A 13,392-nucleotide genomic window follows, 5' to 3' on the forward strand; every position below is an offset into this window, starting at 1 on the left:
TTAGCTGATTTTCTTATATGAACTGTAACTCAGTAAAATCGTTGAAATTGTTTCTTGTTGCTTTTATATTTGTGTAATTTCAAGTTGCTTTTATATTTGTGTTCGTTATATATCCTGTAAGGGCTTGCTCTAAGGTTTTCTGTAGTCTAATAAAAAGTGGGGTTGTGGACAGTCGAATTTTGGCATAATGACGTAGCCTAGTTTAGCCTACACTTAGTATTTATACTGCTTGCCTTGTATATCGTCACTGCTTGTTTAGTCAATGAACTCATTCGATTTCAAATATCCATCATAGAAAATAATGTATCAACACATGGAAAAGTCAGCGGTGGCTTGTAGGCTACTGAGTGTTCTGTTAGAGGTCAGATTACAAACCGGACAACTGGTAGCCATATCTGACTAAAAAGAGAATATGCTAGGCAACTGCACCTCTCGTTACTATTCAAGCGGCAATGTTACATACAGTACGCTATGTTCAATAACAGACTATCCGCTCACCTCAACGATGAAGACTCGATCTCTTCGGCATTATTGACAACTGAGGCGGGAGGTGAAACTTCACTATTGCTAAAATACCCGGTCAAGATTACTCCCTTGGCGTCCTGCTGGCGATTCATGTTGCGCGACTCATGCTGCATTATTGTTGCAGTTCGCAGGTGACTTAGAATGTACACAGCTCTAGGGGTAGTAACGCTGTATGTAACAGGGGAGCTGTTTCAATGATCTCACTCACTGCCTCCCCGATAACATGGATAATCAACAGCTGCCTGAAAGCACCGCCCAGAATGCCGCTGAGTCGTGTAATCTGGGTTGAGCCACTCCTATAAACCTATGAAAGATCACTTTTTTTCTTGTCCCAGCCTTCTATGGTATCTACTTACTTTATATGGTCCACCAGCAATTGGCCCCAGCACTACTAATATCCTACCTGGGGCATTCATTTGTCAAGTAACAGGGCAATGACCTGAAAACAGCACAATCATCCTTTACTGCTCTAATATTCCAAGTTACTGTATGTAATAGCTCGGCCTACATTGATATTAATTCTGATTCAGGATGCATTACAATGCTATATAATTCCACCTGTACTTAGTGAATTGGAATTCACCGTTCTGATCCTGATATTGATCTGATGTCCTCTGTGACTATTGCATAGTGTTCATGGCTTTTACACCTGCATTATCTTGGTCTTATAGCTGTGTAGTAAGGCTGTAATAACTGCAGTACAACAGTTATTTAATTTGGGTATTTTGTGTGATTTATGTCAATGTCCATATCTACAATTAGAATATTGATTTAGGAACTATGTAGGGGCTCTTGTGCGTGCCAGAAGAAAAAGCCATTATGTTACACTTACAAACTGTTACATTCTGTTCCAATCAATTAGTAAATATGTATTAGCCTGGCAGGCTGAATCGGAAGACCTTTCTCCTGGTGTGATTAGTTATCAGACCAGCTCCAACGCGCCTCATAGGTTTGACATCTGAGCAGCATTGGCCATTACAATAAAGGCCTCCCATAATACAGTAAATTAGTAGGCTACCTCTATACTGCCATCTGGTGCTCGGTTACAACATGTTCTATGTCTGTTGGGTGCAGCAGAGGAAATCCCTTTGTTTTCGATTCACTGGTAATGATGCTCAAAAACAATCTGGGTTCATTGCTGCGATAACGTCTGTCAGTGGGAGTGTATAGAACAAAATGGGGACAGTATTAATCACAATTAAATACTTAATAGCCACTAAACTAAGCAAACTAACTTAAAATAATATCACTGTAGGTTAAATGAAATGTTACTGTTGGTATTGAATTTTACATGGTAATGGCTGTGTATACCTCTGGTACCAGTCATCATACATGGACTGTTTGGTTAGGACTGGTTAGGCAGTTGACCTTTCGGATTACGAAATATGCCATGTATTTTGTGCTTATCATAGCTTCATAGTCATAGTCAGATTAGAAAATGGATCTGATGGTAAGTCTACTGCTAAATCTACTGCTGGTAAAGAGGTCTGTCCATTATAACGCATTGCTCTGTTTTCTTGACATCTAAGTCAAGCAGACAGGTCCTACAGGCCCTAGTTTTGTCGCATCTGGAATACTGCACAGTTATGTGGTCAGGTGCAGCAAATTGCAGTTGTTCCAGGACAGAGCAGCACGTATTGCACTTTGATGGACACAGAGGACGAATGTCAATAACATGCATTTCAATCTCTCCTAGCACATGTAGTGCTATGTACTGTGTATTATGTATATTATGTATTTTATTTGTTATGTTTTGATTCCTGTTTGGACATCAGGAAGAGTATCCGCTGCCTCGGCAGCAGCTAACTGGGGATCCTAATAAGTACTACTAATACTACTATTACTCTAATCAAGTGTTTGACATACAAGTAGGCATATAACAAAACCTTGTGTCAATTCACTAAACAGAAACATTTATATTCTTGGCATGTTACTTAACACTTTAATCCTTATATACATTTGATATTAGATGAATAACGCCCTCTGTCAATCCATCTGGAAAGGTGTGGACACTATGATCTGAGCAAAGCTCTTACCAAGGTCAAATCTACACCTGCAGGTACAAGAATGGAGTGAAACTAGTTGATGTGGCAGGTAACCTAGGGTTTAAGAGCATTGAGCAGGTAAACAAAAGGATGCTGGTTCAAGTCCCCTAGGTGACAAATCTGCCTGTGTCCTTCATTTAACCCTAATTGCTCATGTAAGTCACTCTGGATAAGAGTGCCTGCTAAATTACCAATATATTATGGGTAGATATACATCCTGTTGTAGCTTTTTAATTATTTCAGTTGAGTCTTTGATTTACTTCACTGTCTGGGGTGTGTCTGTGTAAATATGGGGTCACTGGGATTACAACTGTGACTAGGGTCAGTATTGCAGACTGTAATGATCAACAGACTGACCTGTTCAAGAGGTGGATGTGTGCTTCAGTACTGAAATGACACCATTCAAAATAGTAAGGAGGAGCGACTGACTGACTGCTCGCTACTGCCTCAGTAATTCTAAGCATTCTTAATCCCAAGGGCTTTAACAGACAACAGATGCTCAGGCTTAATAACAATCACCACTGTGCTATCCCTAAGGTTCCTTAGTGTTTTAATTAGGTAATGTGTTATAAGACACTAATACCACTTTGTTTTAACCCTAATTGCTCCTGTAAGTTGCTCTGGATAAGAGTGTCTGCTAAATTACAAAAATGTCAATGTAATAACACTTTGTTACAGTAATAACAGTAATAACACTTTGATATAAGTAATACCACATTGTTAGAGAAATAATACAGTAATAACAGTTTGTTACAGTATTATCGGTTTGTTACAGTAATAACACAGTAATATCACTTTGTTACAGTAATAACACTTTATTACAGTAATAACACAGTAATAACACTTTGTTACAGTAATAACACAGTAATATCACTTTGTTACACTAATAACACTTCATTACAGTAATAACACAGTAATAACACTTTGTTACAGTAATAACACAGTAATATCACTTTGTTACAGTAATAACACTTCATTACAGTAATAACACAGTAATAACACTTTGTTACATTAATAACATAGCAATAACACTTGTGTTTATTCCATCTCTAAAAATAGTAATTCCTTATTATTTCCAATGGCATGGATATGAATATGAACAAGATACACAAAAACAAGAACATTGTTGGCAAGAAGTGTTTAATATATATATTTTTTTACCTTTATTTAACTAGGCAAGTTAAGAACACATTTTTATTTTCAATGACGGCCTAGGAACAGTGGGTTAACTGTCTGTTCAGGGGCAGAACGACAGATTTGTCAGCTCAGGGATTTGAACTTGCAACCATTCAGTTACTAGTCCAATGCCCTAACCACTAGGCTACCCTGCTGCCCCATATTCTCAACTATTCCTTCCAAACAATATAATGTGTGGATTTACAGAGTACCAAAGTTGTGTAGTACAAAAAAAAATGAATATAAAAAAATATTTGACCCTACATCATTTTGTAGAAGAAAAGCGAAATCTTTTTCTTAGAAATGTTGGAGCTCATCCGGATACACAAAATTATTCCTGAAGAGTTTATATGCTACAAGTTGGCCTCCGAAAATCATCATCACCAATCCAGAACCTGTGACACAAGTGGATTTAAAGGATAGACCTATTTGAATGCATCAAGTATTTAATCAATAAATGTACGTCGACTAATTAAAACATCATGTTTTTATTGGCTCCAAATGGCCTGAAATCAAGTATGATTCCTTACCAAGGGCAATCCAATAATGTTCTGTTGACGGGAAATCAGACATAACTGGATGAAAGAAACAGACATGATATTAATTGAATATGACACATATTCAACCACATCAAATAAACTAATACATCAAATCAAGCTTTCTGTCAGCTTGTGAAACTGTATGACCATGATGTTCTTCTGACAAGCCTGTTGATACTAAAGTGGCCTTACAACCTTGCATAACATAACCTACTGTAGATTGAAATCCTAGCAATTGAAATCCTAGTTATTTTTCATCTAATTCATTAGCAGATACTGAAACTGGTACTAAAACATCTACTAAAAAGTGTATCTCAGGTGGGAAGTAGATTCATGTGGAGTCATTGATGTGTTGGCTATTATCAAACCTGGCTTTACAGTAGAGCACAGGCAGCACCAGACAGAACCAGACAGACAGACGCCATCACACTATAGCACTGGTTGCTATTCAGTAGCGACATTAATGATGTTAACCAATAAAAGGAGGGACTCTTGAAGCATGGTACTTGACACAGATTTAAACACAAAGTAGACCGCTGCATATACACAACGCAGTGATTAGACCATATGTACATACTTGTAAAAATGGCTCTCTTGCTGCTTACCTGCTACCGTCAGACCGATGTGGATTAGTGTGACTGTGATGGCGTAGTCCCACACCCACTCCTCGACAATCCACGCAAATATCAGGCCTCCCAAAAGATAGGTCAGCTCCATGGAGATCACTGTCACTATGCAGGAAATACAAAACTACACACCTCAGCCAACATGCTTACCAACATGAACACACAGAATTCAAGGTAGTCTATCTAAAAAAGGGATGTTGCTAACTACTGAATAACAAGAATAGAGCAGAGTCTTCGATCAACTCACCTAGGTATTTTGGACTTTGCCATGATGGCTGTGTTGTGTAGTCAAAGGGCGCTAAAAGGCTGTCAACCTCATGTACCCTGCAGAGATGATGAATAATGAGAAACTTAGGTCATAAATGGTATATTTGCTGTTAACTGTAGTTACAGTAAATGTGTGAGGTAGCACTGGAGACATATTGTGATGCTTTTTGGCAGAAACCAGAATGAGGGTTCCATGCAGACAATGTGCATTTTTTGTGTGGATAGTTTCTGTGTTCATGAGACAGGAAGTACACGTCAATCATGTACCACAACATTTGACAATGAAACTATATGAAAGACAGGATATACTTCATTTGAATATTGTGCAAAATATCTATTATTTTAGACTCACCTGAGAATACCAATGCAGAGACTGACCACTATGTAGTAAACAGCATAGAAGGATATTATGCACATCAGCAAGTTCTGGAGAACAATCTGTAATACATAACATCACATCAGACTCCGTCACACAAGACCCTCAAAATGTCAGACGCTAATAAAACCTCAAATATGATCCATAATAATATGGATTCATTTGATCATTGCTGTTGCCACAAATCTACAAAAAAAAGGCCATTTAGAAAGTTTCCGACTGAAATACTTGCATAAACTGAACTCAGATACGTTCAGTCATTTCATTGAAAGGTATTAGAATTCTATACCAAATGCTCTAACTTGAATAGTGAGCTGTGTTGCCAAAACTACAGCAGCACATGAACTATGTACACAGTGCCACACTAAGTAGACACTGGTAAACATGTACACCTCCTGTAGTTCTCTACTACTACATTTCCTGTGGTATCCAAAACTGAAGTCCAAGGTCTTTACCCATGTTTCACTGACGTTGGTCTTGATCTTGACTGATGTTGGGCCATAGCGCTTCAGAGTAGACCCACAATACCCACAACACCTGCAACAGTAGTCCAACAACATGAATGGCCGCCTTTTCTTTTATCAGTTGAGACGCTAGAAGGCCGCCTACAGCAGAGCAAACACACCAGGGGATGAGGGCTGGTCTTAATGGTTAATGGGATTACACACACGCAAAAAGCTTCCTGTCTCAATCCAGGCTGGATAAAGCACGGCCCAAGGCCCAGACCACTTCTACAGCATCACCAACACCCAGTGGCTAGAAATATACCTGAGTGGGGTGACAACCAACCTCTCTTGACATCACTGTGATGTCACTGCATACATATTCACTGGACGGTATTATTTTTTAAGCTATTAATGTGTGATGTTGGCCTGTTGGGGTGTATATACTGTAACAGCTGCTGGAGCACCAGGAGGCAAGCCAGACATGACTCTGAGTAAATTAAATGTAAATAGGTCACACACTTCTTTAGAACAGTGCTCTGCTTCTCTGGCCAGTTGATCAACAGCATACTGCACAGCAAATTGGCCAGTGTTACCTAGTGTAGATTTTTCAGTGTAACTTTTCTATGGTTGATTCAGGAGTGAAGTTGACTCTGTAAGTGTTAATTTAACACTCATTGGTGTAAAATAACCAGAGTGTTGGCATTAATAACCAGAGTTGAGCTCTATTGCAGGTTGGTTTTTAGAACAGTTTGATTCAATATCTATGCTTTTCATGTATATTGATTGATTTATGAGTCTTAAGCTACTCAAATATAAACAACATTTTTCTAAATCTGTTACTTGGACTTATTCCATCGGTTACTGAAATAGTTGTTCCAGTTTAGATGCTTTAGGTAGTCTCATATTTTAGTCTTCCCAATCCAGGCAGTCATTCTGAATACAGGTTCCAGTCGAATACAAATTCCAAATGTTGGATATTCCCAGTCCAGCTGTATTCCAATAGGAATTACAGATCACTTTGCAAGCCAGCATGAGTTTCAGGTCACTGTATTAGGTTACAACTAGGCCCTCAAAATAAGGCGTTATGAAATATGTATGGTATTGTATTAAATAATGACAGTTTAATGATAACATATCCACTTAGGATTTCACTTGGTGAGGTCCATAGGACTGAAAATGAATGAATGCAACAACGATGTCACTGTCACTAACAAATACAGTCATGGGTTGTGAACTCTACAATTCACTCAATAGGAAAGGCACACTGGGAAATAAGACTTTACACTTTACAATGTGTTATTTTAACACTGAAAAGTGTGGACTGTATAGACACTGGAACAATGTTAAATGTAACACTCTACAGTGTTGATTTAACACTGGAGAATCTGCTGTATGTGTGTGTGTGTGTGTGTGTGTGTGTGTGTGTGTGTGTGTGTGTGTGTGTGTGTGTGTGTGTGTGTGTGTGTGTGTGTGTGTGTGTGTGTGTGTGTGTGTGTGTGTGTGTGTGTGTGTGTGTGTGTGTGTGTGTGTGTGTGTGAACTGAACATATTCTTGAATGTTTAGAGTTGAGACATTGAACAGGCTCCTGCGACAGTTGTTAAAACCATGACAGATCTTTGAGGGAAAGCAAACAAGTCCTAAGCACTTAAATCATTATCCCAGTCATAAACCCAGTCTTCAATATGTCTTTTGACAATCACCCTCAGCACAGCATCATCAGCACAGCATCATTTGAGCTTCTTTTCTTTTTAGCAAATTAGTGACACTGTAACTCACTAATCACTAATGTTCTATACAGTGAGTGGATTGTGCGGTGACGCCAATCATGCATTAGAGACAGATCACCAACACAAAGCATGTCTTCAGTTAAATACTCAGTCATATGCAAGAAAGGGCTCCCAATGAAATCTTTGCCCGCATGCCATTCCAATATGCACATTCCATGAATTGAAATTGAGCTCCAAAAGTAACAAATTAAATGTACACTATGGTGATATGCAACAGCAGTAACACCCAATCCAGTATGCATTAGCCAGACATGCTCTCACAGAGCAGTTCATAATAATCTGATGACAAAGCATGAAAGATTTTATAGAAAAAGTAGTCATAATCATGATCATACATTTTTTTGTATAACTGAATGCATTGGTAATGATAAGCATGATTGACTACAAATCTGCACAGATAGTTACTGTACATTTGTCTCTAGACAGCCATTACTGATGAAAGTCATACATAATGTATTCTACTCTAACGTTATGTATTCTATTATGTACTGCTACTTTTACTGAATCAACTCTAGATAAACTAACTAGAAGTCCAATAAAGGTATTTTAATTAAAAAGTAGGCCATGGATACAGCCTATTGGTGTTTTTCATGTTGATGTCATTACATCAAGTTGAGCCAATTTGTTCATAGTAATGGAACTATATCATGACATAAAGAAACGTTGTACATCAATATTTGCATGGTTTCTTGCACAGGACTCACAAGCACAGATTCATTTTAGTATATCAAATGCAACGAAAACGAGCTTGCTGCGTACTATAAACCTAAGCACAAAATTGAAAATGTGTTGATGGCGCACTACGTACTATACAACACAATGTCGGTAGTGAAACGTTTTCTGACGTTCTTTGTGCTATTTCGCAAGTCACCCCGTTTCACTGTCGACAAGCACACTGGGTTGTATTTTTAGTAACATGGTATTCGTGCTCTTGTATTCCCATTATCGCATATTTCATTCTCTAAATATCCACAACGCATCAATAATCATTTGCTGGTGCTTTTATTTCGATGGCAACGTTATGCGACAAATAATGGTTAAATCTATAAATATTTTGTTACTCAACCAGCTAAAACTTTCGATATTGCCATCATGTGTTCTTCAGTCGAGCTGGGGCACTCACTGCAAGCACTCGCTCAGAGCCACGCTCATGCGCATTGACGGCTGCCTGGGCAATTTGTCAGTACTCGTGGGAGAATTTGGGTAAGAAACAGACAAATTAAAACAAATGTACTTTACGATAAAACAGTTAATGCAGAAAATTATGTCTTATTGTAATTAGTGATCTATTGTGTAGTCTAATACTTTCGTGAGAGGTTCATTGCGACGGAATTTGACCAAAACTTAGCAATAAAGTACAAAACGACTGGACGTGTCATCAATAATATCAGCCAGGAAGAGGTTCAATGTAAAGCGTTAATCTATTGCGTTCTAAAATTGTAACAAAAGTTGCGTTGAAAATTACTGCAATCGATAGAAAATATGTTGCGCTACATTTCTTGTCTCTTGGAGACGTATATAATAATGGTATATTGTACTCTTTCAAGAATAATGCGCTTCAGTGTAATTCCCGGTTATGGATGTGGAAAGGAGGAACTGTGCGCTTGACAAGCGATTTGGACTAAAATATTTATATCACCATTTCCTTCCAAAAAGCTGTCAAGGCAGTTAAATATTATTTTTGTTGTAGTGCAACGAGTCTGCAGGCCTGCCGGTGAGAATTATATAGAGTATATTCCAGCTCCGCCATTTTGGGAAACTGCCTTTAAAACACATTAAATAGTATCAGAGCAAAGAAAAGTGTTTAGATCTGATGCAATGCATGTTGGGCGTCTTGCTAAGGGACATCGCTACATACCTGTAACACTCCTAGTTGGAATACAAAGGAAATGCGAACTGGTTGCGCCCAACCGAATAATTTAACCCCACTCGTAATAAAAACTATTTGACTCAAAGAGCTCGAAATAAATATGAATAACGCTCACAACCGGTAGTGAGCATCTGATGATAAAATCTAACACACATGGAGAATAATATGTGCACAGTCAACATGCGGAATTTTCCTTTGTAATAATATTTTTGGATCATTCAAAAAAGTATTCCCGCAACGATGCAATTTTGACGCTTAGCAGATAGGAGTAATCCTTCAAATAGTTTGGGTTGTAAATTAAATTATATGCTTGCGTCAATTTGAAGTTACTTTCATATTGCAATTTCAGAAATGACTGTCAACGATTTGCTGTTGATATAGGCTACTGTAACTGCCTGAATGCCTATAGGCGCATACATAAAACATAAATTATAGCCAATACCCTACCCCAATGTCAGGAATTGTATTTGAAAGACAGCAATATTGATGCATCATATTGCATAAACTATCAATAATTCATATTTTCTATAAAATACATTAGACATTTTCGTCTCGATTTTTTGTTCAGTGATTTCATTGTTGAATAGGGTCTGAAAGTTTCAAACGCAGTCGTCTTAATGTTGTCAGCAATGACCTCTAGTGGTTGATGCACGTCATCGAGTTCCAATCACATGGCTTCCGCTGTTTCGACAATAGTGAAATATTGTTGCAAAGCAGCTCTGTGAAATATTATTGAAACATTGTTGCCAATCGGCTCTGTTGAACGTCACTTTGTTTTTCTTCATTTCATTTGAGTTGCACTTTAGTTAGCTAATGTTATAAAAAAGACTTATAAAGTCAGTTTATGTAGATTTAGTAGTCCTATGACATATTTATTATGCAGTGCATTATTAATTGTCTGGCTTGGCTTCATCTATCATTGTCTATTTCAGATATCACCATTTTTAATATGGATGAGTCTACAAACATCACAAATGCAGTAACCCCTGATTTTGATGTGTATGGTGCCATGGACTGGAGTGAGGGTGTTGGGACCTTACCTGGGAGTGAGCTAAAGGTACAGATCACCACAATAGCCAAAAAGGTTCAATATTGTCATATACATATATATATATAGTACCAGTCAAATGTTTGGACACACCTACTCATTCAAGGGTTTTGCTTTATTTGGACTATTTTCTACATTGAAAGTGTTGCACACTCTTGGCATTCTCTCAACCAGCTTCACCTGGAATGCTTTTCCAACTCTCTTGAAGGAGTTCCCACATATGCGGAGCACTTGTTGGAAGCTTAACCTCCATTCTGTGGTTCAACTTATCCCAAACCATCTCAATTGGGTTGAGGTCAGGTGCTTGTGGAGGCCAGGTCAACTGATGCAGCACTCTATCACTCTCCTTCTTTGTAAAATAACCCTTACACAGCCTGGATGTAGGTTGGGTCATTGTCCTGATAAAAAAATGATAGTCCCACTAAGCTCAAACCAGATGGGATTGTGTATCGCTGCAGAATGCTGTAGTAGCCATGCTGGTTAAGTGTGCCTTGAATTTGAAAAAATCACCAGCAAAGCACCATCACACCTCCTCCATGCTTCACGGTGGGAACCACACATGCAGAGATCATCTGTTCATCTACTCTGCGTCTCACAAAGACATGGCGGTTGGAACTAAAAATCTCACATTTGGACTCCACCAGTCTAATGTCCATTGCTTGTGTTTCTTGGTCCAAGCAAGTCTTTTCTTCATATTGGTGTCCTATAGTGGTGGTTTCTTTGCAGCAATTCGACCATGAAGGCCTGATTCACGCAGTCTCTTCTGAACAGTTGATGTTGAGATGTGTCTGTTTCATTTATTTGGGCTGCATTTCTGAGGCTGGTAACTCTAATGAACTTATCATCTGCAGCAGAGGTAACTCTGTGTCTTCCTTTCCTGTGGTGGTCCTCATTAAAGACTGTGTCATCATAGCGGTTGATGGTTTTTGCGACTGCACTTGAAGAAACTTTCAAAGTTCTTGAAATATCTGGATTGGCTGACCTTCATGTCTTAAAATAATGATGGACTGTCATTTCACTGTGCCTATTTGAGTTTTTCTTGTCATAATATGGGCTTGGTCTTTTACCAAACAGGGCTATCTTCTTATTCCAATCCTACCTTGTCACAACACAACTTACTGGCTCAAACGCATTAAGAAGGAAATAAATTCCACAAATGAACTTTTAACAAGGCACACCTGTTACTTGAAATATATTCCAGGTGATTACCTCATGAAGCGGGTTGAGAGAATGTCAAGAGTGTGCAAAGATGTCATCAAGGCATAGAGTGGCTTTTCTGAATAATTTGTTTAACACTTTATTTGTTACTACATGATTCATATGGGTTATTTCATAGTTTTGAGGTCTTCACTATTATTCTACAATGTAAGAAATAGTACAAACATAAATGAGTAGGTGTGTCCAAACTTTTGACGGGTACTGTAAATATTTGTATTATACCTAGCAGAAAAATGAAACATTATAATGAAATTAAATGAGCCGTTTTTGTAATGCCAAATGCAATGTTATATATAATTGTGTACATCATAAATTGTAAAAATCATAATTCGTTTGAGATTTTCCTGACCATGTTGCATGGCCCTAATCACAGTATTCATCTAAATATAATAAATATAATTACTCCTCACGTGTGTGTGTGTTATGTTTATCAGTTTAAGGTGAATGAGTTTGGAGTCTTGGAGGTCCTAACAGAGGAGGGAGATGATGAGAGGGTGAAGAAGTCTCATGCTACCACTACATGGGCAGTGCCCACTGTTCAGGAGGGTAAGATGGCATGGTTCAATGTACACAACTTTGATATGCTCCCAACAGGGATATATTTGTGAGATGTAAGCCTACACTTGTACAATGTTTGTATCCCCATTGGGATCTTACATAATATGCACCTGTCTCTCTAGCACCTGACCTGGTGGGATGTGCATATATTTACTCTTTCTTCCTCTTTCAAGTAGGCATGTTTAACTGACGGTTTTCACTACCTTACCACATACCACATACACAATCTTCAAGAAACGACTTCACATCAGTAGTGGTGGCTTTGTTTTTATGACTATTCACAACACCAGATAATTACATCAGGTAACTGTGCTGTCTGAAAAATGCTTTCATCTTTTAGTTTAGGATACCTATGATATATGCATTTTCCAGAATATTACATTGTCATAATTGTGTCTAACCTTATAGGTATGAGAATTAGTTAGATTGAGCTCAAAGCTAAGAAAGTGATGAATAATGATCATTAAAAGTGGTCAGCTATCTATTGGAGCATTTCTGATTAGCTGAGATCTCAAATGACTTTAATGTACAGTATGTGTTAGTTTAGCTCGTGGCTATATTGTTGTTTAAATATATCAAATAGGGTATCAAATCAAATTGTATTTGTCACATGCACCGAATACAACAGGTATATACCGTGAAATGCTTACTTACAAGCACTTAACCAATAATGCAGTTCAAGAAATATAGTTAATAAAATATTTACTAAATAAACTAAAGTCAAAAATAAATCAAATCAATCAAAAGTAACACAAAACATTTCCATAACAATATTGAGGCTAAATACAGGGGGTACCGGTACTGAGTCAGTGTGCGGGGGTACAGATTAGTCAAGGTAATTTGTAAAGTGACAATTCATAGAAATAACCAGCAAGTCGCAGCAGTGTAAAAATATAGGGGGAGGGGGGGTC

The 13,392-nt window shown here is 38.0% G+C and overlaps 3 protein-coding genes across 4 annotated transcripts in view; 1 reads left to right on the forward strand and 2 right to left on the reverse strand.

Annotated features, from left to right (window-relative positions):
- Window positions 1-755, reverse strand: part of LOC123990702 (rho GTPase-activating protein 18-like) — a 55,590-nt gene extending 54,835 nt beyond the window's left edge. The window contains exon 1 of the mRNA XM_046291470.1: window positions 499-755. Coding sequence (XP_046147426.1) covers window positions 499-638 — 140 coding nt within the window. The 5' untranslated portion in view covers window positions 639-755. The remainder of the gene's footprint in view (window positions 1-498) is intronic.
- Window positions 756-3,217: 2,462 nt separating this feature from the next.
- On the reverse strand, window positions 3,218-6,240 carry tmem244 (transmembrane protein 244). The gene is made up of 6 exons (XM_046293227.1): window positions 6,010-6,240; window positions 5,531-5,616; window positions 5,159-5,235; window positions 4,891-5,016; window positions 4,277-4,321; window positions 3,218-4,141 (listed from the first exon to the last, which is right to left on the reverse strand). Exons 1-6 carry the CDS (start codon window positions 6,112-6,114, stop codon window positions 4,044-4,046), a joined length of 537 nt encoding a protein of 178 aa, XP_046149183.1. The 5' UTR covers window positions 6,115-6,240; the 3' UTR covers window positions 3,218-4,043.
- A 2,636-nt stretch (window positions 6,241-8,876) lies between these two features.
- Window positions 8,877-13,392, forward strand: part of LOC123990703 (lethal(3)malignant brain tumor-like protein 3) — a 45,502-nt gene continuing 40,986 nt past the window's right edge. Inside the window, exons 1-3 of one of the 2 annotated variants that reach the window (XM_046291473.1) lie at window positions 8,877-8,990; window positions 10,590-10,714; window positions 12,358-12,469. In XM_046291473.1, the coding sequence (XP_046147429.1) occupies window positions 10,607-10,714; window positions 12,358-12,469 (220 nt within the window). In that variant the 5' untranslated portion in view covers window positions 8,877-8,990; window positions 10,590-10,606. The remainder of the gene's footprint in view (window positions 8,991-10,589; window positions 10,715-12,357; window positions 12,470-13,392) is intronic. The other variant, XM_046291472.1, reaches the window with a different exon arrangement.

Source organism: Oncorhynchus gorbuscha, linkage group LG12, assembly GCF_021184085.1.
Source record: "Oncorhynchus gorbuscha isolate QuinsamMale2020 ecotype Even-year linkage group LG12, OgorEven_v1.0, whole genome shotgun sequence".
Lineage (NCBI taxonomy): Eukaryota > Metazoa > Chordata > Actinopteri > Salmoniformes > Salmonidae > Oncorhynchus > Oncorhynchus gorbuscha.